General features: G+C 38.1%; 1 protein-coding gene across 1 annotated transcript in view; it reads right to left on the bottom strand.

The window, feature by feature from the left end:
* The window catches only part of KCNK10 (potassium two pore domain channel subfamily K member 10), a 53,081-nt gene that overhangs the window by 13,682 nt on the left and 18,140 nt on the right, over positions 1–21,259 (bottom strand). The window contains 3 exon segments of the mRNA XM_088058068.1: positions 3,676–3,836; positions 6,490–6,607; positions 15,632–15,960. Coding sequence (XP_087914194.1) covers positions 3,676–3,836; positions 6,490–6,607; positions 15,632–15,960 — 608 coding nt within the window.

Genomic DNA, 21,259 nt, shown 5'->3' on the forward strand with positions numbered 1-21,259 from the left:
TATGTAAGATAAAAATACTACTTTTATGGCATTATGTCACCATGAAATTCATATTTCATTTCTGTTGTGTCTGGAAAGTTTCACTGGGTGACAATCTATAAGAATTATCAACTTTTAAATTAAATTTTGAGTGTATATGTGCTTTTCTGAGGTGGTCTGGGAGGACTGATACATCACTGGACCTAGAAATTGGATGCTTGTTACCAGTGTATATAGTGAACCTGGTGGCCTTGTACATACTCATTTTCTGGGGAATCACACTAGCATGCATGTAAAAACAGACTGGGAGACAAGCTCTGCCCTAGATTATTGAAGATGGAACATACAGGAATAACCAGGAGCTGAGAAGACAGAGCTTTTGTGGGGGAAGTTTGGTTTACATCTCTGACCTGGTTGATGCTTATTTACTTGTACCAAATATAATCATTCCAGTAGGACAGATGGTATAAACTATTGGATTTATTTGGGATAGCATCATCCTGCCAGTGCCTCTGTTTCCTAAAATGGTACGTGAAAAGTTCTATTTTTTACAAAGCATTATTTTGCAATGAAATACCTCCAGCCCTACCTACTCATAAATGAGTAGATGTTTTCCTGGCTAGTTACACACTGATATAATGGTAACATTTTGGATTAGAAGATGAGTGGTGGCATGTGCCCAGCTCTTCTGCTGAAATATTCTGTCAATACTGTTGGGTTAGTGTGTACTTGATAAGAGCAGATTTTTTTCTCACTTTATGTAGTTCAAATTTTTCTTAAAAATCCCACAGAATGCGTGGGCTGATTACTGCAGTAGCTACATTTGAAATTCCTATGCTCTAATTTGTGGTGTTAATTAAGGTAGGTTTAGTAGGGCTCTGCACAGGTCATGTCAGAGGCAACAGAAATGCACTAGCTCAAGTCCTCTGGGAGGAATCCCCCTTCCATCTTTCCAGCTATGCCGAGGAATGCCAGAGGCAGGCTGTCCCTAGTGTGGCACGAGCTCCATGCTCACAGATTCACTGTTGGATGGAGCAAGAGGAGTTCCTGTTAGGGAACTGCTTTGGGTGAAAGGATGCCAGTGACAACAGAAAATTCTCTCCTTGTCACCTACCAGTGTGTGCATACCACACCTTACCTAGCTTCAAAAATGATCCTAACCACAATGCACTGGACACATACAGAAGCAGAGTGCTGAGACATATCAACATGGAAATTTGATGCATTACACACATGCTAAGTTTCTTCCCATTCTTTCCACAAGAAACTGTCCCAAATTGTCTGTGAGGACAAATAATACAGGTAGCTAATTTGTACTCTCTCTAGAGCATTGATGCACTCCATGGCTTCTCAGCTACCTCTGGAAGATTTGTCAGGCACACCACCCAACATTTTATTAAATTTTTCAGTGTCTTTTTAGACTATGTTTGTTCCTTTTAGTTTCTTGGTAGCTACGCTCCTAATTTTTATGTCCTCTCTTTAAAGATGGTAACAGGCTGTTTTACACCCACAAACATGCTGAATTTCAATTCATTTAGGAGACGGTTACAAAATAAGAGACAAGAGTTACACATTGAATTAAAATTTGCTCAGTGCTCAGTATTAAATCAAGAATTGTTACTCTACTTGAGGCTTCATCTGATTAGGTCCTAACATTTATGAAGCCTAACAGTGTAAATACAATGTGATAATAAATTACATAGTACTTAAAATTATAATGATTACTATATTCGGCATATGCTAAATGCTATGTAAATAATCACTTAAAGTGAAACCACTGGTATGATTACCAGTTCCTAAGATGCATGTAAATTCTAAACTCTATCAGAAATATTTCAAATTGCCAAAACTCATTACTAAGAGTAACAAAAGAAATTATGTACAACCCTGTTAACCAAATCACAGAATAATAGATGTAACGGAATGTAATGGATTTATGACAATCAAAATAAAGGGAATTAAACACACATCTCGGCTAAACAGGACCACAATCTCTAAATTCCTTTGGAAGCTGACAAAATACCAAGAAGGAAAACAAATACTTTGGATGGCTATAAGCAACAAGCAACTGCATTAACTCAGGAAAATGCAGGAATACTTTGAATACCAAAATAACTCACATTATGTGCTGAAGGGCTATATTTTGTATGAAACATTAGTATCAACATTCATCTGTGAATGTTAAAATACTTCAAGTAGCGTATATACTATGCTTTAGCATGGAGGCTGGACTAGTTGATGTCAAGACGTCCCTCCCAGCCCCACTTATTCTGTGATTCTCTGATTATTTTAATCATAAACTATCATAGCAACAGTTTAATGGTCTTGTGCATGTCACTCAGAAATACAATACTCAGCTGACAATTAATCAAAGATTTTCTGACTCTCAATCCATATCGTGACTTCAAGATAGTAATTTTTCTTGAGCAGAAGCAGGCTGGAACGTTCAGAGATTCCATTGAAGTGAAGCAGGTGTAATAAAAAGGTAGACAAAAAATAAACTAGGGATCTTAGCTGCGTTTTTGCCAAATTGAACAGAGATAATTTTTAATAACATTATATTCATTAAATGGAAGTATAACCCTTGAAGTGCTCTCCAGACAGGCATGTACATGCTTACTCACCCATAATCACTAGTCATCTTTTTCTACATTTATTCTGATATACTCTTTTTGCCTGGTCGGGGACACCTAAAAGCCATTTAATCAAGATAGAAAGTCCTCATTCCTCAGTCTAATACTTAATTACTTCCTTCCAAAAAAAGTTACTACTACTCTGCTTTCACCTGTGGGAATGTTTTAGGAATAGATGTCTGTTAAACTAACCAGCTTGGGCAGCTTCTCATCCACTCCATCCCTGCAAAGTCTTACCTTCAGTTATGCCACTTCCAACAGAAGTAGCACACAGGTCACCTCTAGAAGTTCTGCCTCAAAGAGAGAATCCCTGAAGTGAACTATTAGCAAGTTAGCAAAACAGCATTTGCCAGGTCTGTGGCACTGCTTGTGAAAGAACTGCTTACAGCAATTCAGACTCAAAAACAGAGGGTACTGGCAACAAAAAGGGAAATTACATATGAGGAAGTCTACACAAAAATTTAGGGTAGGATATCTTCATGGTAGGCAGGGCAGAGAATGATCATGATTTCAGCCAGTGGCACTACAACATATTTTGTAGTAGAGTTGCAGATCTGCTCCAACACATCTGTCACCCTGTAGTGCAGGCATATCATTCAACTGTCTCTCTTCCAGTTCACACACACAACAGCAACCCTGCTTTCCAAGTCTTTTAGGCTGTACCAGTAACACAGCCATGACCTGCTTTACATCTCTGTTCCTTCAGGGAACCATTACCTTCTCTCTGTTTTCAGTGAAGAGATGTACATATCTAAAGTAACTTGTGGTGTTTTGAAGACTGTTTTACAACAATTCCTTGTAAGAAAACTAACTTAGGAGATACATTTCCCAGCAATACTCTCAATAAGGAAATTCAGAGTTGGATCTATAAGCCCTGCATCATCATCTAGAGAAGTCAATGTTCCTCTCCACTGACCACAGAGATCCTTACAGACATTAACTATTATCTGAGCTAAACATGTAAATGTTTCATGGCGTCCAACATGTAAAAAATGCGGCAAGTAATAGCAACAAAATTAAAAGCAGGCTATAAAACACAAGAAAAAAATGTCAGTGAACTTACTCTGAAAACCTTTTCCACCCTTGCAATACCCTTCCCAAAGATGGTTCCAAGTTGGTCTCCAATCCCAGCCAGCAAGAAGCCAAAGAGTGGAATCCCAAATAGGGCATACAAGATGCAGAAAACCTTGCCACCAACAGTGCTTGGGGCCATCTTGCCATATCCTGAGGAGAAAAACAATTGTCAGACTCAGAATTTATACATGGCTTTTCAGGAAACAAACTAATGGGTTTTAAAAAACTGCTCTTCCTCCAGGCATACCTCTGTTCCACCTATAATTCAAATTTTTAGACTTTCAATGGCATGATGTAATTTCCAGGGCAAGTCACACTCTGTTATTCTTTTTTTCTTGAAGCCTCAGTTACCCATATTTTCTCTAGATTCAGTCTATCTAAAATTGCTGTTTGCTTAATTGATCTAGCTGATGTCACGGCATAAAAATCCCTCCACACTGGCCTGGTGCCTGCATGCTGTTGCTCCTCTTGGTCTGTGCCAATGGTTTCCTGACAGGAGTGTGATTCACCTGGCAAGGCTCATTCTTTCCTCAGCCCCTCATCACACTGACTAGTTATAGTGCAGCCTCCAAACTGTACCCACACTATGCAAATCTGCCCATGAACTCTTGTTTCAGTAAGCATTATGACTCCAGGAGACACGGTATTTCTGCTGAAATGTTAAAGAGAAGAAAAAACAATTGTGACAGTAATATTTGCACCTTTTTATTTAAGATCAGGTATTTTAATTGAAATGTCATAGACATTTTTATTTTAACCATACATAATTACTTAAATATTAAAAATGATCACATAATCACAAATCACTGATGCAATAAAGCATCCAGAGAGGAGGAAATCTATGAAAGTGTCAGGTCCTATTCCTGTTGGGTTCACAACACTGGCACAGGATATATCTCTCTGTCATGGCATGCTGCAAGAATTAGGCTGACACACAATAATGCATGTCTCATAACCTACTGGCCTTTTCACAGGTGGACCCATCATCCCAGATTTCTCCTAAAATTCCAAGAAATTTCAGGTTCCATGGGTCCCTGGACTGAGGCTGACCAGGTAACCTGCTGTGTTTCTGCTTAAAAGGAGCCTTAACAAGCCTCTGGTGGATAAACTAAAACCATTTTCATGCCCTGACACAATACACAGACTTTGTGCAGCCTATAAAATTCTCATTCATGGAGAATTTAAAACAAATAGGCAAAAAATGGGCAAAAATACAAGGTCTTTTCAATAAGTTATTTAAATGGCAGATATAAATTAATATGCCTGCATAAACTATGCCTACAAAGTGGAATTTATTTAATGAGTAATTTTAAAAGCTTGCCACTTGGGTCTGTTGTGTAAACAAATATTATGGGGGGGTTTTCTTACGTATGAATCAGAAATGTTTTCTTTCTTGCCACCCGCTGGTTTTATGCTACCATCAAAAATACATGGTAAGGTAGCTTAATATAGAGGAACACAGATTGTTCATTCTATACAATTCCTGTTTCCCCCTCACTCTGACAGCAAAGAAAAGGCAGAGCCAAAGACACAGACTCTACTGCTAGAGATGATCACCACAGCAAGTCTTTTGACTGCCACAGGATTTTTTGTTGCTGTTGTTATTGTATTACCTGCATTAAAAACCTACAGAATTTAGTCAGATTCTCACTCTTTATTGAAGGGTGATGTGATTATCAAGTTACTTGTCTGTACTGTCACCAGTGTGTGCATCACAGCTGTAATGTGGAGAAGCACTTTATACAATATTTAAATCAGAATAATACTCATAGAAAACACAAATAAAAATCAACAATTTACCAGTGATTTCCAAATAATTAGATCTCTTGATCTGATTTTTATGACAGTACTGAAATCATGCTTAAAATTATAAAACTACTGTATAATTGTCAGCAGATTATCAACAATGTTATTGGATTATTTTCTTTTTCCTTCAGACTGCCTTCTGAAATCCAAGCTTGTTGAGCATTCTTCAAGAGAGGAACCAGCTCAGAGAGGAGAGATTAAAAACCTTAGCATATCTGAGGCCAACATTCAGAGATCAAATTCTAAATACATTGGACACAATACATGGGGAGAGAGATTATAAGGGCCTGAATAATGATCTTATTAAAATTAGTGGTTCAAAAAAAGTGAATGGAGTAGTTCAGTACTCATATGAATGAGTAGTACTTCATACTTCATTTAACCCAGAGAAATGTGTCAGTAATTAAGGCCATGAATTCCAGAAAGTAAAGAAAGTGGGTTTTTTACACAATGTGTCATTTGTGGAATTCCTTCCAATTGTTAATGAAAGCAAGTAAGAATTTTAAAAAGGATGTAATAGTTATGAGACTATATTTCCAGTTAAATGAGAAGGATTGCTTCTATCAAACTTCAGAGCATAAGCCAAAATTAATTAATGTACTTAGGAAGAAAGTTATACTTCTGAGCAAATTCATCTATAATCTTAAAATCCAATTTAAATTCCCAACAATCATAAAATATTTCATTTGGTACAGCTTCATGATCTTTTTAGTGAAAATTGAGACCATCTACATCTACATCAAGAATAGGGTCATAAAGCCTGCATAAGTGTTGCCTGTTTTCAGCTCAGCATTGCTATTCTACCCTAATAATGTAAACAGCTTCTGACACCTACACAAAGACTCATGCCCTTGGCACATGCTGGAGTCATGTCTCCTGCTAACAGAGAAATATACTTCAGCTACTTTACTTCTTTGTTGTCTACCTTCCTCAAATAGATTTCATTATCCATGTCTCAGTGTGACTATGTATTTTAAAAAATAAACAATAAATATACCTATAGTTGTGATGACTGTTCCAGCAAAGAAAAAGGCACCTCCAAGGTCCCAATGACTGCTGTTGTTAGAAGAATTTCCTATGGGACTGACTCCTGCATTATCAGCATCAACAGCATGCTGCAAAGAAAATACAAAGAATCAGCATTATGCATGCCTTACTGTATCCTATGCAATTTGGTATAGGGTCCAAAGAGAAATTTCTAGGACCATGGAAACAGCTTCAATTTAAGTTTTTAATATGTGCTCAAAGTACAGTAGCCTCTTCTGTATATGGAAGTTGAATATATGACTGAACTGAATATCCATTCAGGTAGAAGAAAGATACAATGCATAAACAAATGAAAAAAGATAGAAAGAAATTGAGAAGTGGAGGACCAACACCACAAATTCATCCATAAATATCATTCTTGTAGCAACTACTGCCAAAGGAAAATTTCCTCAATTGAACAGCTCATGTTAGAAGCAGCTAGAAAGGTGGTAAATACAAATGATTGTGAAATCAACAGAAGCTAGTCAGCCAAGGATTTAAATTCCCAAACAATCAGTAATTGATTAAGTAATTTATATTTTATGATAACTAAAGAAAAAAAATATTGGAGAGAGAGATATATATATATATACACTGTTTGAAATGAACAAATAAGATACCTATGGAAACATCATAAAAAAACTTTGTGATCAGCTCAAAAGTTTCCACACTACACATGATCCCATATACACAAATACAGCATGATACAGAGACCCCCAGACAGTGCTTGAATTAAGTATATTCTGGATAGAAGCTGAGATAGCTATACTTCCTGGTCACTATCCTGTGTCCCACTTAGTACTGAATCAAATCAGGCAGACATATCAGCCTCCTGAATGTTTGTTGGGAATTTCTAAAAATGCACCATATTGTATAATGGGACACACACATTCACTTTTCATTGCAGCCTCACAGTCCAAAGGAAGACAGAGCTGAATACATCAGCTTACAAAGCACAGAAATAAACCCCTTGTCAACATCTGGTATAATCACCTGAATTACTCTAAACTGATTTTTGAGATGTCCTACAGAACGTATTTTGCAGTTGATTTTAGATCTCATGCAAGCTATTCCTCATCATAGAGAAATTCAGATCTCACTCTAGAAGAGCAGTTGAAATGACTGCCTTTCTCCCTTCCAAATGCTCTCGAGTCTAATTTCCATAAAACTGCACTGTAGAGGAACCGAGCTCCTCCTTTTCTGCCTCCTAACATTTCCAGCTTTTTGCTTTTCTCCCATTCTGCTCCAACTTCACTTCATGTTGCTGTTATCAGCTGCTCACATTACTACCAGACCATCTCCTTCTCCTGTTATTTGTTCCTCCTCCTAAATAGTGCCACCAATCTTTAGCCTTGGTAGTTTCATTGAACTTATTGCTGGGCTCAACAAGTGAAGCAAAGCGCTACCTCTTGCATCCTCTTTTTCTTTGGCTTTGTTCAACATGGCATTCCCACCTATCAACACAGGTTTGACTTTTATTATTCCATTTCTTTAACTAGTTCTTTTTTCTCTCTGATTTATGATCTATGAATTGTCATGGTGGTCTTCTATTTCACCTTTTCTTATACAGTCCATGTGCAAAGCAAGATTAGCCATTCTATTTTACCATTGCCCCACTTCTTACCTGATCATGTCTGTGAGGTCTCTCTTGATCTTCTCCATAACTTCACATTTTCTTGTGGGTTTAGCACTGACTTTTAAACTCATCCATTTAACATCACTTCTCTCCCTAGCCTTCATGATACACTTTTTTCATCATTAATGTTTCCACCAATGGCTTATTAACCACAGTTTTTCTTTTCTTCCACTTCCATTTTTCTCACTCATTTTTTGTCTTTATTTCCAAGTGACTTCACGGTCATAAATGTTCCTCTACTGCTTTTTCAGCCTGGGCAAGTTTCAGCTAATCTGCTTCCCAGCTTTTAGTTATTCATCATTACCTCACAAAAAGGGAAAGGAGTGGGACGAGAGGCGTATGGGCAAGAACAGAGACAGCTACATCTGAAGAGATCAGTTAGGGACAGCCCTTTTTAAAAGTACATCTACTACATGCCAGGCTAAGCTGATTTTGAAACTATAGCATGAGCAAGCTCCAGGCTGGACTGGTTTCATCTCACGTGGGCAGAAAGCCAGGGCTCCTCAGCACATGTCCATACCTCAAGAAATAAGGATATAGAGGACAGATGTGTTTTGGACCAAACCCATTGGGTTTTACAGCAACTGTACCTGTTGCTGGAATATTGCAGGTGGTGTGAAAGAGATCATTTCCTGGTTTCTGCAGAACAGCATAAATCAGCATAACAGACAAGTTGCCCATTTAAATAGGCCATGACACACTGTCAGCTACCCTGGTTACTTCTGCCAAGGAATGCTGTCTGCCCTCCCCTTGAGTGTGTGAATGTCAGCAAGCTAATTACACTTAAATCACACTTGAGTTTACACAGTTTAACAAGTCTTTCAGGGCCAAGCACTAACCCCTGAAGTGAAGGTGTATCCTGTTGCCTCAGATAGCTTTGAGATTCGCAGACTCCCTTATCATCCCAAACAAATTAATTTTTCTTTAAAGCTTCACTGACATCATTCATTTATAAATAACCAACTATTCCAATGCTGTCTTTTAATACATAGTATTTTGCATACAGCGATGGAGGACAAAAACAGAGCAACAAAACAAAAGCAGCTAGCAGCCTGCAGCTAACAGCAGTCAAACAACAAATTTCAGCTCATGCATGAGAAAAGGATGCCTTACTACTACCACCACAAGTCCACCTACACAGAACTATCCTGCTAGATGAAAACTGACACAAAATTCAAACAATTATACTATTACTGGCAAGACTCTCCAAGTTCACATAGACCACAAAATTTTACAAGTTTCTCATCGAAGCTTCAGATAGGCTTTTCGGCAATGACCTGAAGAGCTGCATCCTCAGGTTATCTCAGAGTAGGAAAAAAAGATAATTTCCAGTTTGCTAAACACAAGCCCCACAAATTTAAGATATTTTAAACTGGTAGTTTCAGCTACTTTTATAGTTGAAGTATTGTTGAAAGTAACAGGTCATGAAAGTACCCAAAGCTGTTTCACACTTGCTCCTTTCCTGATCCCTTTTTCCTTCTCCAGAGGAGCTACAAGCACAGTATACAAGTAAACAGTATTTTTTCAGTATAGCTTATTAATTGAAAGTGTTTATTAACTGAAAGTTATTCTTTACTGAATAACTACCAACTTATGGTAATTTTTTTCTTTTGAAATGCCACCCATTTCAGGGAAGGCAATAATTTGAAATACCTCAAATGGCTGAAATTGTCTTTCTGGATGTGCAAGTAATGGATGTGTGTTCAAGCCAACAGACAGGTAGAAGTGAAGAGAATGACAAAACTACTGAAATTAATAAAATTACATGATATTATTTGTTTTTTAAAACATGTATTTCTGATCACAACTTTCTGGTTTGCTCCCTATCATTGCATATCATTTACTCTTGGCCCCTTTGGTATCCGTACAGTCCTTCTGTAACAAAAGAGACGTGGCCCGGTGACATGGTCTGCATGGTCTGCATTTTGCAAAGGCAAACCTCAGAGCAGAAGCCCAGAATTTGTAGTGATACTGGGACAATTGAATCCTGTATTCCCAAAGAGAGTGGAACCAAACCATATCTCAGTCTGAAGTACACTTATTTCATCAATTCCACTTGCATAAGCATCCAGATAGCTGGAAGCCAGTGCAGCTGATTAGGAGAGAGAAGCAAAATAGACTGTTTCTGGTTTCTCCATGAAGAAAGGTTTTTATCTGGTTCATTTGTTCACGTTTCTGTAATTTCTCCAGTTAGATCCCAAGTATGAAGAAGACAAATCTTTTTCAAGGGCAAGAGTAATATCCCTCTCAAGTGATGAGACAGTCAAAAAGGTACCTACCCTATGTGATATCAAGGATAGGAATTTGATAGGAAAAGAAAATTCTTGTCCTTTTTTTGCCTATCTCTATTAATTCCTTTCCACAGATCATTCTAATCCAATAATTATTATCTCCCTCTACAATTCTTTTTCCAAGCAGATTCCTATCAAGCATACAAAAAGTTGCTTCAATTGCCCTTCATGCTCTGATATTTCTCTGTAAGGATTATTAGGAGGTTTCTCATTAGCAAGAAGCTTTTAAAAACTAATTCTTTAATAACTTTTTTTCCTATACTCCCTAACTCTCTACTTATTCTCACCACCCCTTATATGGTATATAGGGACCCTCATTATAAATTCACATTTATTCACTTTTCCACAACAAGGTCCAAGGAAAGCAATTTTTTTCAGATTTAATCAAAAGTAACAAGCTCTCAAAGCCCATTCCTTAAATATTTCTGTCTATCCCACAAAGGGCCTTAGGAATCAATCAGCCAGAAAGTGATCTACCTTCACTTAGAGTGATTTGATAGTCATGCATGCACTGTGTCTGAGGGTAGACCTACAGCATTCAATGAACAATATGCACAGAGAACTAAGTACAAAAAGTTTAGCTCTCTGCAAAGGCATCAGCTAAGTTCTGGAAGTCCTGTAGCTGGCACAGCTATGGGAAAGCTGCAGACTTGTGAAGCATCTTAGGCTGTCTCCTACGCAGCTGGAACAGCTCTGGATTGGTGTTACAAACCAGTGTGCCTGCACCAACTAGGACAGGAAACAAGACATCTGAATCCTTTCCTTTTAGGAGGAATAGGGTAAAATAAAGATAGGGGCAGAAGGGAAGTTGGGACAAGTTAACCACCAGAGGCACAGGTAGAAGGTTCAATAATCAGATACTTACCTCTGTTTTTCTTCACAGTACAAACAGTCTTTTCTTGTCTTCAGCAACATGCAAGTCTTCTCCATAGTTAATTCAAAGTACTATTTTTTGCCTGACTATCTAGAGTTTTCTTCTAGCACATGAAAATTCTTTTCCTTTGACATGGAAACAGCCTGGAAAAAAAGCTGGCTTATGACACTAATGAACCAAGCAGCAGCAAAATTAAGCATCTCTGCAGGATGTGCCCTTTCTTACTTACCTTCAGGGCAAAACTGGTTCAGAACACTAATCCAAAGTGCCTACCCAAGATATGAATTCTTACTAATATAATTAGGCAGTAAAGCCTGACTAGCGTATTCCCAGCTCTGCTTCTTTTCCAGCTTGCAGTCTAGCTCTAATGGGTTGCTGTAGTCATTAGTGGACAGCAATAATATGACTTAGTTACCAGGTGGGTGATTTTTTTAATATACATATATACTGTAATCACTCACACTCCTAAATTAAACCCTGTTGGACAAGGCAGAAGAAAGCAGACTGACAATAACATAAGTAAGTTCTTAAGTAGCAAGCCTCTCTATCCTGCATAATTTTGCAGGGTTCATTAGGAAAGCAAGGTGCATTATGGAAGTTTTTTACCCATATACAGTACACAGGATATATAGAAACAGTATGAATTCCCTTATCAGGTCCATAGGAATTACTCTGCCAAAACACAAAGATGGTCTTCCTATCTCTCCTAATGACAGATGAAATCTGAACTTTCTGAGGAGCATAACCTCCCCATTATACACACTGTGTGTGTGTTATTACAAAGGCAGGATGACTTGGTTTTGAACACAGCTATTAATAAGATTATTTTATAATACATAAAAACAAAAAGAAAAGGTTTGTAGTATGTTAGCAATGTTACTTTTCTTTTCAACTCTATGTCCAGTCACCTAAGTCCTGCTATCTTCTGCTATTTGATCTAATAAATACAATGCAGCTAATTGTACTTAAAGAACCTGAAGTTTCATTGTCTTTTAGCATGTTCTAGGTTTCATTTTCTCTAACTCTGAAAACTCAAAAGCATTGAGATAGAACACACAATGTTCTCATTTTCTTAACCGCATATTCACTATTTTGCCAAGCTATAGTTCACCTACAACCTTAAACAGTGTACTGGATTCACTGCAGCAAATATTTTCAGATACAGAAATGGGCCTTAAAAATTCACAGTTAAGAACTTCCACTTGAAGTGGCTTTAGAAAATTTGGACTGCACTATGAAACACTGGACATTGTTATGAAAAAATTACCTGTCATTGTGGGAGTATTAGATAGACCTGAACCAAAATCCAACAGTCAAATACAAATTTAAAATACTTTGAATCTTCCTAAGAATTTGCACTCCTTTCATCACTATATTTCTTCTGAAGTCTGTGAATGAACTTCCAAGTCTGGACTCAGCAATTTATATTTGTGCTAACAGTGCTAATATTTGCAATGGGTTTTTGGAGATAAAGCTAAAAAAGACCTCTCATCCCCACTAAATTTTAACAGCATCCTCATACAGTGCTGTACATCTTCCTTACAGGTTTTCCAAAGCAGAATCCTTTGAAAGATTGAAATTTAGGAAAAGGTATACATTTCTCCATCATTAGTCTCATAAGGATGATGGTACTCCATTGGTCTTCTTAAAAGATTGCTCCAGAGCCATCCCCACAGTAAAATAATACAAGTTAGTTCTAAGGTTTCCCTTTTTGTATTGTTCCATACTCTCCAAAGCACAGAGGCAAATCAACACAGTCATTCTGCAGAGTATGATCTGTGTTCATCTAAGAGCTTTCAGGTATTCAAATAACATTAATTATGAATAGTTCCCTTAGCAGTAGACTGCACACAGCACAGCAGCTATAGGACCCATGGAGGTTGCCACATCAGTCTGAATTCACAGCTGTAAAGGCAGTTGCAGCATTTGGTGCAATGCAGAACTGTGTTGGGCCAGCCAGGGGGATGTCACTTCTGAGATGATCAACATGAAGCTGTGGAAGCCCAGCATTAACTCCCTGACATTATCTTCAAGCAAGTTCATTCACTGCTATTCTGTGCAAGTCAGTTACAATCACTTCTGTATAAACATACCCAACTACATTCTTGAAGCTGGTTTCACCTCCAGACATACAGAAGAATCCAAAGAAACTTTTTCTTTATTGACAAATCTATTTCAATATTTCATATCATTCGGCTTTAAGACATTCACATCCTAAGCTGCTAAACCCATTTTAATTTATTTTTGCACTATGACTTCCAACTATCCATTGTAATGCCTGAGGACATACTGAAATCTCAGAAGATAAGAAGATTTGTCCAGAATATCTGTCTTCTAATAACAGAGTATGTGTGTTCTTTACCACTTTTGAGGTGGAAGAGAAATTTTATTTTATTAATAAAATTAATAAATTTTATTTATTTTATTGTGTAAAATAAAGAATTGGTGTTCATACATAACTTAGGCTAGAGAATAAAGTCTGTTTCTACTGCAGTTGGTATGCAGAACTCCACAATCTGCTGAAGTGCTTTGCTGGTTGTACCTCATATGAGTTCTGCTTTCTGGTTGGAATGAATGTATTTTACATATCTTTTACTGGTGACAATCCCACCAAGGGAATAAAAGCTTCTTGCATTTAGTGTTTTCAAAACATCCTTTAATCATTATTTCTAAGGAGTAGCGGGAAATACAGATCTTTGCAATGCTGCCAAGAAAAACACATCTGAACCAATATCCCTGGATCCTGGCAACCTAACATGTTCACCTGTCTTTTGCAGACAGATCAAGGATGTGATCCAAGCCATCCCTGATCCAAGCAATACTACTTCCTGCAAAAGCAGATTTGTCTTGTTAGTTGTTGCACTAGGCTGCCCAAAGGTACAGGTTCAGCTACACAGTTTTTGACTCAGAACTGTGAACACAGAACACAAGGGGGAGAGACCACATCTATTTGCAAAGAAGTTTAGGCTGAAAAGTAGAAGGCCTTTTCTATCACATAAGTGAGATATTGGAACATCTTATTAAAAGAAATAAGTTTATAAATTTGATTCACCTACAGAAAGGGTTTTTTAATACAGCTGACTGGATGGACACAAGAATTCAGGGGATAGATCCATGTTCTTTCAAACAGCCTGAAATCAACAACAGATCTCTGGTCCAACACCCCAGAGGGAAACACAGTGCTCTTGGAAGGCTGACACAAATTCAGATCTGAAATATGAGGTTGAAGTTTAAATATATTCCTCAGGTATGTTACATTTCTTATCTAATCTTTGTTTTCTCTGGGCTAACTGATAGGCTTCCACATGGAATCCCAGAAGATACTCTACTAAAGTCTTGTAAGATCCATAATACTTTCCTTGTCTAGAGTTCTAATCAATGAGCAATACATCTTTCTTGCCTGTTATTACATTTTCCACTTATCCTTGCAAACTTGATAATAATTTCCTTCAAAATTGATTATAAAACTTTTCATACTACATCAGACTAAAAGTCCCAAAGCTTTTAAATGACAATTACTTTCTATTTTGATTTGTATACTTCATCCTCCTTCATTTATTTAAAAATTACAACAGTAAACCTGTAAGTTCAGAATTCTTGGCTGAATATTTATTTCAAAAATCCCACCTATCATGTTCTATGTGCCCTCCCAGTTGCTGTGTTTAATTTTGAAGAAAGATTCAAGAATTTAAGACCACTTGAAAATTTGTAGAGATGAGGGCCTATGTCTTGCAAATCTATCACCTCACTCAAAAATTTTTTCCAGATATTACATTCTGCTTTTCTTTGCACACATCTGTCATTATTCCAGTGAATTCAAGTACCAGTCTCTTCTTTCTCATGACCAGTGACAGGATGCAAGGAAATGGCCTGAATCTGAGTCAGGAGAGATCTAGGTTGCATATCAGGAGAAAGCTTTTCACCCAGGGGGTGGCTGGGCACTAGAACAGGATCCCCAGGGCAGTGGTTACAGCTCCAAGACTGATAGTGCCCAAGAAGCATTTGGATAATGCTCACAGGTACATGGTGTGACTTTTAGGGTGTCTTGCATAGGGTCAGGACTCAATGATCCTGATGGGTCCCTTCCAACTCAAGCTTATTCTATGATTCTATGGTTCCATATTTACAATATTTTGGAGACATAGTTTCTGCTTCTCAGACCTTAAAATGACTAGGAAAGAGCTTGCTCTTCATGCTGCTTATTCCAAGGCCTTTGTGAACAATTTTGTCCCTCACCAACTCAGCTGGTCAATAAATCACTGAGCTGTTCTTCCTAACCTCCAAGAAGTACCATCTTCTTTACATGGCCTACCTGAATCAGTGTCTCCAGCTCTAACTCAGTTACACAAACATGCTCCCGAAGAAAGTCAGCCTTCTCTGACGCGATTGTGTTCTTCTGCTTGCTTTCGAAGGGCTGCTCCAGAGCACGGAAGACAAGTCCTCCCGCCACTAGGTAAACTACCACCACGATAAAGATGGCTACCACTGCTCTCCAATCCATGACTTTCTGCCGGCCTTGAGAGGGGGTTTCCATGGCAGCAACAACAGTGGACCGGGAGGAAATGGAGAATTGCGGAGATGGGTAATGCCCGATAGTTTTGGGCTCAGGCTCACAAGCTGGCACTGCTGAGGGAACAGCCACTGAAACACAAAGCAAAAAACCTTATTCAAACTCAAATCTCTTAGGGTATGACCTCGATTTTCATAAAAACTTTCTTAAATAATATTTTCAAGACTTTTACATAAATCTTGTTCTTCACTTAGATACAGTTCTTCTCATCTAGAAGGTTCCATGTCTGCTTTGTCCACCCATACACAAGAGTTTGCTTTGCCCATTACCTCTAGAGCTTTGCCCATTACCTCTATAACTTCACCCATTACCTCTAGAACTGGACAGGCCAGTTACATGTGCAAAATGTTCAGAAATATACAGAAAATCACTTATGCAAAATTATGTGAAAATTCTGACCAGCTGGGACATAAATTACACATGGTGGTGTTTGGTGAAGGACCCTGGGAGCGATTTGCGTCCTTAAATCATAATTTTAATAGTATTAATAGTGCTAAGAAATTAACTGTTAATGAACACTGATCACTACCTGACCTGGTATTGATAGAAACAAAAATGCTTTGCAAACCACAGTGCTATTTGGCTCACTAACATGAACTGTCCCATACTATTTACCTGGATTCACAAAACCATCACTCATGAAAACATCTTTAAGCCCTGGAAGCTTCACAAAGTTTAAAATAAATCATGTGTCGGCCAGAGTATACAAGATGTCTGAGGTCAAAGTTACAAACCAAGTGCAGCTGTTGACCTCTCACCTTGGGACTGAGACACTGCATAGCCCAGACAACCTTTACAATACATCAGAGCTAACAAGCCCTGACCTCCAGTTGGACTTAATAGACTGACTTCTGTGTCAAGCTAACGATGTATGTAAATCAAAGCTGGGTCACCTCCAAATAATTCAGGTGTCTCATCATCACACTTCCCCACTCCCTGTTGCCAGTGTTACCAATGGCAAGATGAGGCTGGGTTCCTCAGCATTCACTGATATAATGATACCACATGTAGAATTTGATTATGCTGGATTCCTTTTAAACCAAATTCCTGTGTAATCTTACCATGGTGCAGCTACCACTGGCCTGCAATTTCTTTGAAACCAAATTAATTTTTTGCATATAAGACCTAAATCAGATTACAGTTAAAATACAGCTACTTTAGATGCATCCTCTGAACATATTCACAATGTGTCTTTGCTGTCTCAGAAATCAAAGCAGAAAGATTTACAACATCCCATCAGAGTGGCATGGCAACCCCATTCTCTAAAATTTAAACATACAACATGATTATACCTTGAGTCTGAAGAGGGCCACAACTCTTTCCCAAAAGAAAACATTTTATGATAGTGAATAATTTCAGAACTGAGGTGTTTAGTACAGTCATATTTTCCTACAAGAAATACAACTCTGAAGCATTGCATGGAGGATAGAGCTTCCAGCTTATTTGATAATCAATAAACTACAGAAATCTATAGTTGCTTTACACTTACAGTTAATATTTCATTTCATATATGATTTAGAGGTTCCAGATACCAAATAGTTTAGAAAGGATCCCGGATCAGAGCAAAAGCTGTTGTGATCAATTCCTTTTTTGTTTGTTTTACAACACCCTGTGACATAGCTGTTCAGTTTGACCATCAAAGGATGTTTATAGTTCCCTGCGCTTTTTAACCAGGACGGGATGACATCAAACTTAAATGGATATTTTTTTCTTACCTCCAGATATATTTCATGTGACTATTGAGAACTTTAATGTGAATTAAATTAAGAACATTATCGTGACAATAGGAAGAGTGACACTATTAGAAAGAAGTCATACTTTTTGTAAGATATCAGTACATTTATTCTCTGTCTCCTGAAAGTATTATTGTAATAAATACAGTGAATTTCAGCAGAAAACACCAGAGGAGTATGAAAAAGAAACATAAAACATTGAGGTTGTATGAAGCACTTAGAATTTCCCTTTCTCTAAAGGCAACTATCTTAAACCTGAGTCACAACATCTCCTTACTGAATGAAATGTGAGTACCCACAGAAGTGGCTCAGCTGACATAACTCAGTGTTTAGCTTCCATAGATTCCATAGGATTCATACAATTTGAATTAGTTAGAGCACATAACTACTGTTTATTTTGTAAACCAACATAAAGTCTGTGAGCCTGAGGGCTGATTTTTCATGCTTCAGATTACTCAGCATCAGGATCCAAGGCTCACATCGTAAGAAGAGAGCAGAATTCATGAGACAGAATGCTACAATTTTTTGAAATAGGTATCTACCTTACCAAAACTGATACAGTGCAGTGTAGACTGGGTAAGCTTCTCAGTGGAAAGCAATGTCTGTCTTTGATATGACAGAAATTAGTCAAGAAGCTGGAAGTCAAGAGCTGGTATCATTAAAATGGTGTTTGTGAGTTTTCTTTTCCTGTCTACTAGTATAAATGTTTTTTCTTATTCAAATAGTGTTTCTGGCAAAGTGTTAGTAACAGCCTTACAGTAAAATCATGGCCTGTTTGATTCTGTCTTCTATGGAAAATGTGTTGTGCTGATTTAAGAAGATGGGAAGTTCACAGTAGAGAACATAAAACATTCTTATAAATATTTTGTCACTTAAACATCTTAGTGGATTACTGTGTTCAGCTTGCTTATCTCTTAAAAGAAGAATTGTCTTAGTTCTTCATTTTCTCCTATAACTAATAGTTATCCTAAGTGGACATAGACCTTGTTGTTGATTGATCCTAAAATATTTTATATTATATAAATAAATTCACAGGAAGAATGTACTAAAGCAGCTAGTTAAGCAACTGATGTGTAAGAGAATGGTCTTCTTACAAAGCTGATGAACAAGGCACAACTGCAGTCAACACTGCAGAGATTTTAAGCAGGAGTTAGGTGTTGGAAGAACAGTGTAGATACTCCATCTAGGAGCTATCCAACTCTTTACAAGACAGTGGGGTTAGCGACTTAAGCATGTGGCAAGTCAGAAATCCTTATTTCTAATTGGAACACCGTCTCTGTTAAACTGTACTCTCACAAAAGTGCTGCCATTTGCCTTTAAACCATGGTTTCATCAATATGCAGAAAGAGAAAGTAGTGCTTACTTTTTCTACAAGTGCCCTAGGAAAGTCTATTTCTGAAAATAAGAGCTACATAAAGTTCCAGAAGTTCAACAAGTAGTTTTACTAAAATCAAAGGATGAACTACATTGGCACTTAAACAATGTGCATAGGTATACAGCTTAAAAAAATAAAGGACTACATAAATTGTTGCATTTGTAGAGATGGTTTAGGCCATAGTTTAGGACAAACATAGAGCAAAAGAGAAGAGGACATGTTTACAATAAATGCAGAACAATCCCTACTTCATTTGTTCATGTTTTTTCAAAACAAGCTGCTATCAGAACTTTTATCAGGCTTTTCCCCAAACTCATCCCTCATCCATATTTTTCTTAAATCATGTCAAAGAAGATTTAATCAGTCTCTGAAAGCAATGATAGATATCCATTCACATGCATGCACTATGTTAGCTGACAGCTAACCTTATAGGTACAGGAACCCTCAAAGGGGCACTCCTGTGTTTCAAAACAGGCCTTATCCCAGTAAAAGGATGCCAGAGAGCAAAGAAAGGTAAACTCCTGATTTTTTTTATAACCTTCAAAGTGAAACAACTGAAGATATTAATGCTACAAATGAAATTGCAATCTTAGGATCTGTACATTTATTCACATCTGAGATCACTGCATTACCTGGGCTTGTACTGGTGAACATTGCTGCCACGTTTCCAGGTGATATGTGATGAGATAAAATACCTCAGATTTCTGCTAATATTGATGAGAATTAAAGAGCAAAACATTCACTCATCATCAAGATGATGGGGTAAAGTTTAACTGGTTAAAGCTGTAGGCATTTCCCTCCCATGGCGAGCAGCAGGCCCAGCATGCTGACCAGGCCTAGCCCATAGCAGGGTGTGCTGCCTCCTGGGGCCTGGGTCACGGGCATCACCAGGACACCTCCCAGCCTGGCATGGCCCTCAGACTGCTGCCCGCTCCTGATCTGCCACATAAGGGGCCAAGGGAAGGGCAGCACATAGTCCAAGGGCAATCAAAAACTTCTGGGCCTTCAGGTGTTTGGGAAGGGAATCTGGGGTGTGGGTCATATTCTCCTCTCTTGTTACAGTTGAAGGCAGCAACATGGGAAGAAATGGACACACTGAATCTATGTCTCCATGGCTGGTGTCATCATCAAAATTTTGGGGGTTTTGACAACAAAACTGCTCTACACAGCCCCAGGCATGCTGGCGTCAGACAGGATTTGTCTTTCTCAGTGGTGGAAGAAACCCTTTGCTCAGGAATTAGTGAGGCTCCCTGGCAGGACTTTGAACTAGATGTGAGGGGGTAGAGGAGCAATATGAGGGGATGTGAGGGGCAATATGAGGCTTGTCCCTGGCAGATGTGAGAAGACATGAAAATAGAGGGACAAGAGTGCTAACAAGCACTGCAGACAGAGTCTGCAGTGACTCTGAACTGTGCTAGCCATCCTGGACCATAGCTGCAGTCTTAGGGAGATGAGCCAGGGAGTCCTAACAGAAACCACAGGGAAACAGCAGGGAAATGTCTGAAAAGAATAATGGGGTGTTCCTCTAGGAAGGCAACTTGGCAATCCCCAGGAGCAAGAAATTGGACAAGGAAGGCAAGAGACTGGTATAGCTGAGACTGAGTAGGGAACTGCTGGTCAAGCTAGGTAAAGAGACAAATGCACAGAAGGTAGAGACAAGGGCATGTAACCTGGGAAGAGTATAGAGATTAAGGGCTGTGGTAAGGAAGGCTAAGGCAGAGCTGAAACTGAACCTCACAAGGGACACCAATAATAACAAGAAGTGCTTCTATTGGTATGTAAACCAGAAAAGGAAAGTTAAACAAGCCCCCTGATAAACAACAGTAGCCCCCTGATAAACACTGGTGAACTGGTAACTACAGATGAGGAGAAGGCTGGGGTACTCAACAACTTTATTATACTCAGTCTTCAGTGACAGCCTGTGTTCAACTGACTTTCGGCTATGAAAATATCAAAATGTGGCTTAGCTACAGTGACCTGTATCCTGGCAACTATCTTACTCAATATGCTAAGAACATATGAGATACAAAGAAACCTGGTTTTGGAGGAGAATTTTCAAATGGTTTAAACCAAATAATTTATTTTTTTAAATAAACATGCCCTCTCTATGTTACTGCTGTCACAATTTCTATTGTGAAAAAATGTAAGGTTTAATAGCGTCTTATTTAGTACTTTATTTTCTTCCACATTCCTGTGTTACACAGGTACACAGCAATGTATGTACATTTTAATGAGAGAATAATAGACACATCTAATAAAAAT

This window comes from Pseudopodoces humilis, chromosome 7 (assembly GCF_049639895.1).
Source record: "Pseudopodoces humilis isolate 2021_Gansu_Grassland_sample_001 chromosome 7, ASM4963989v1, whole genome shotgun sequence".
In the NCBI taxonomy this organism is placed as follows: Eukaryota; Metazoa; Chordata; class Aves; order Passeriformes; family Paridae; genus Pseudopodoces; species Pseudopodoces humilis.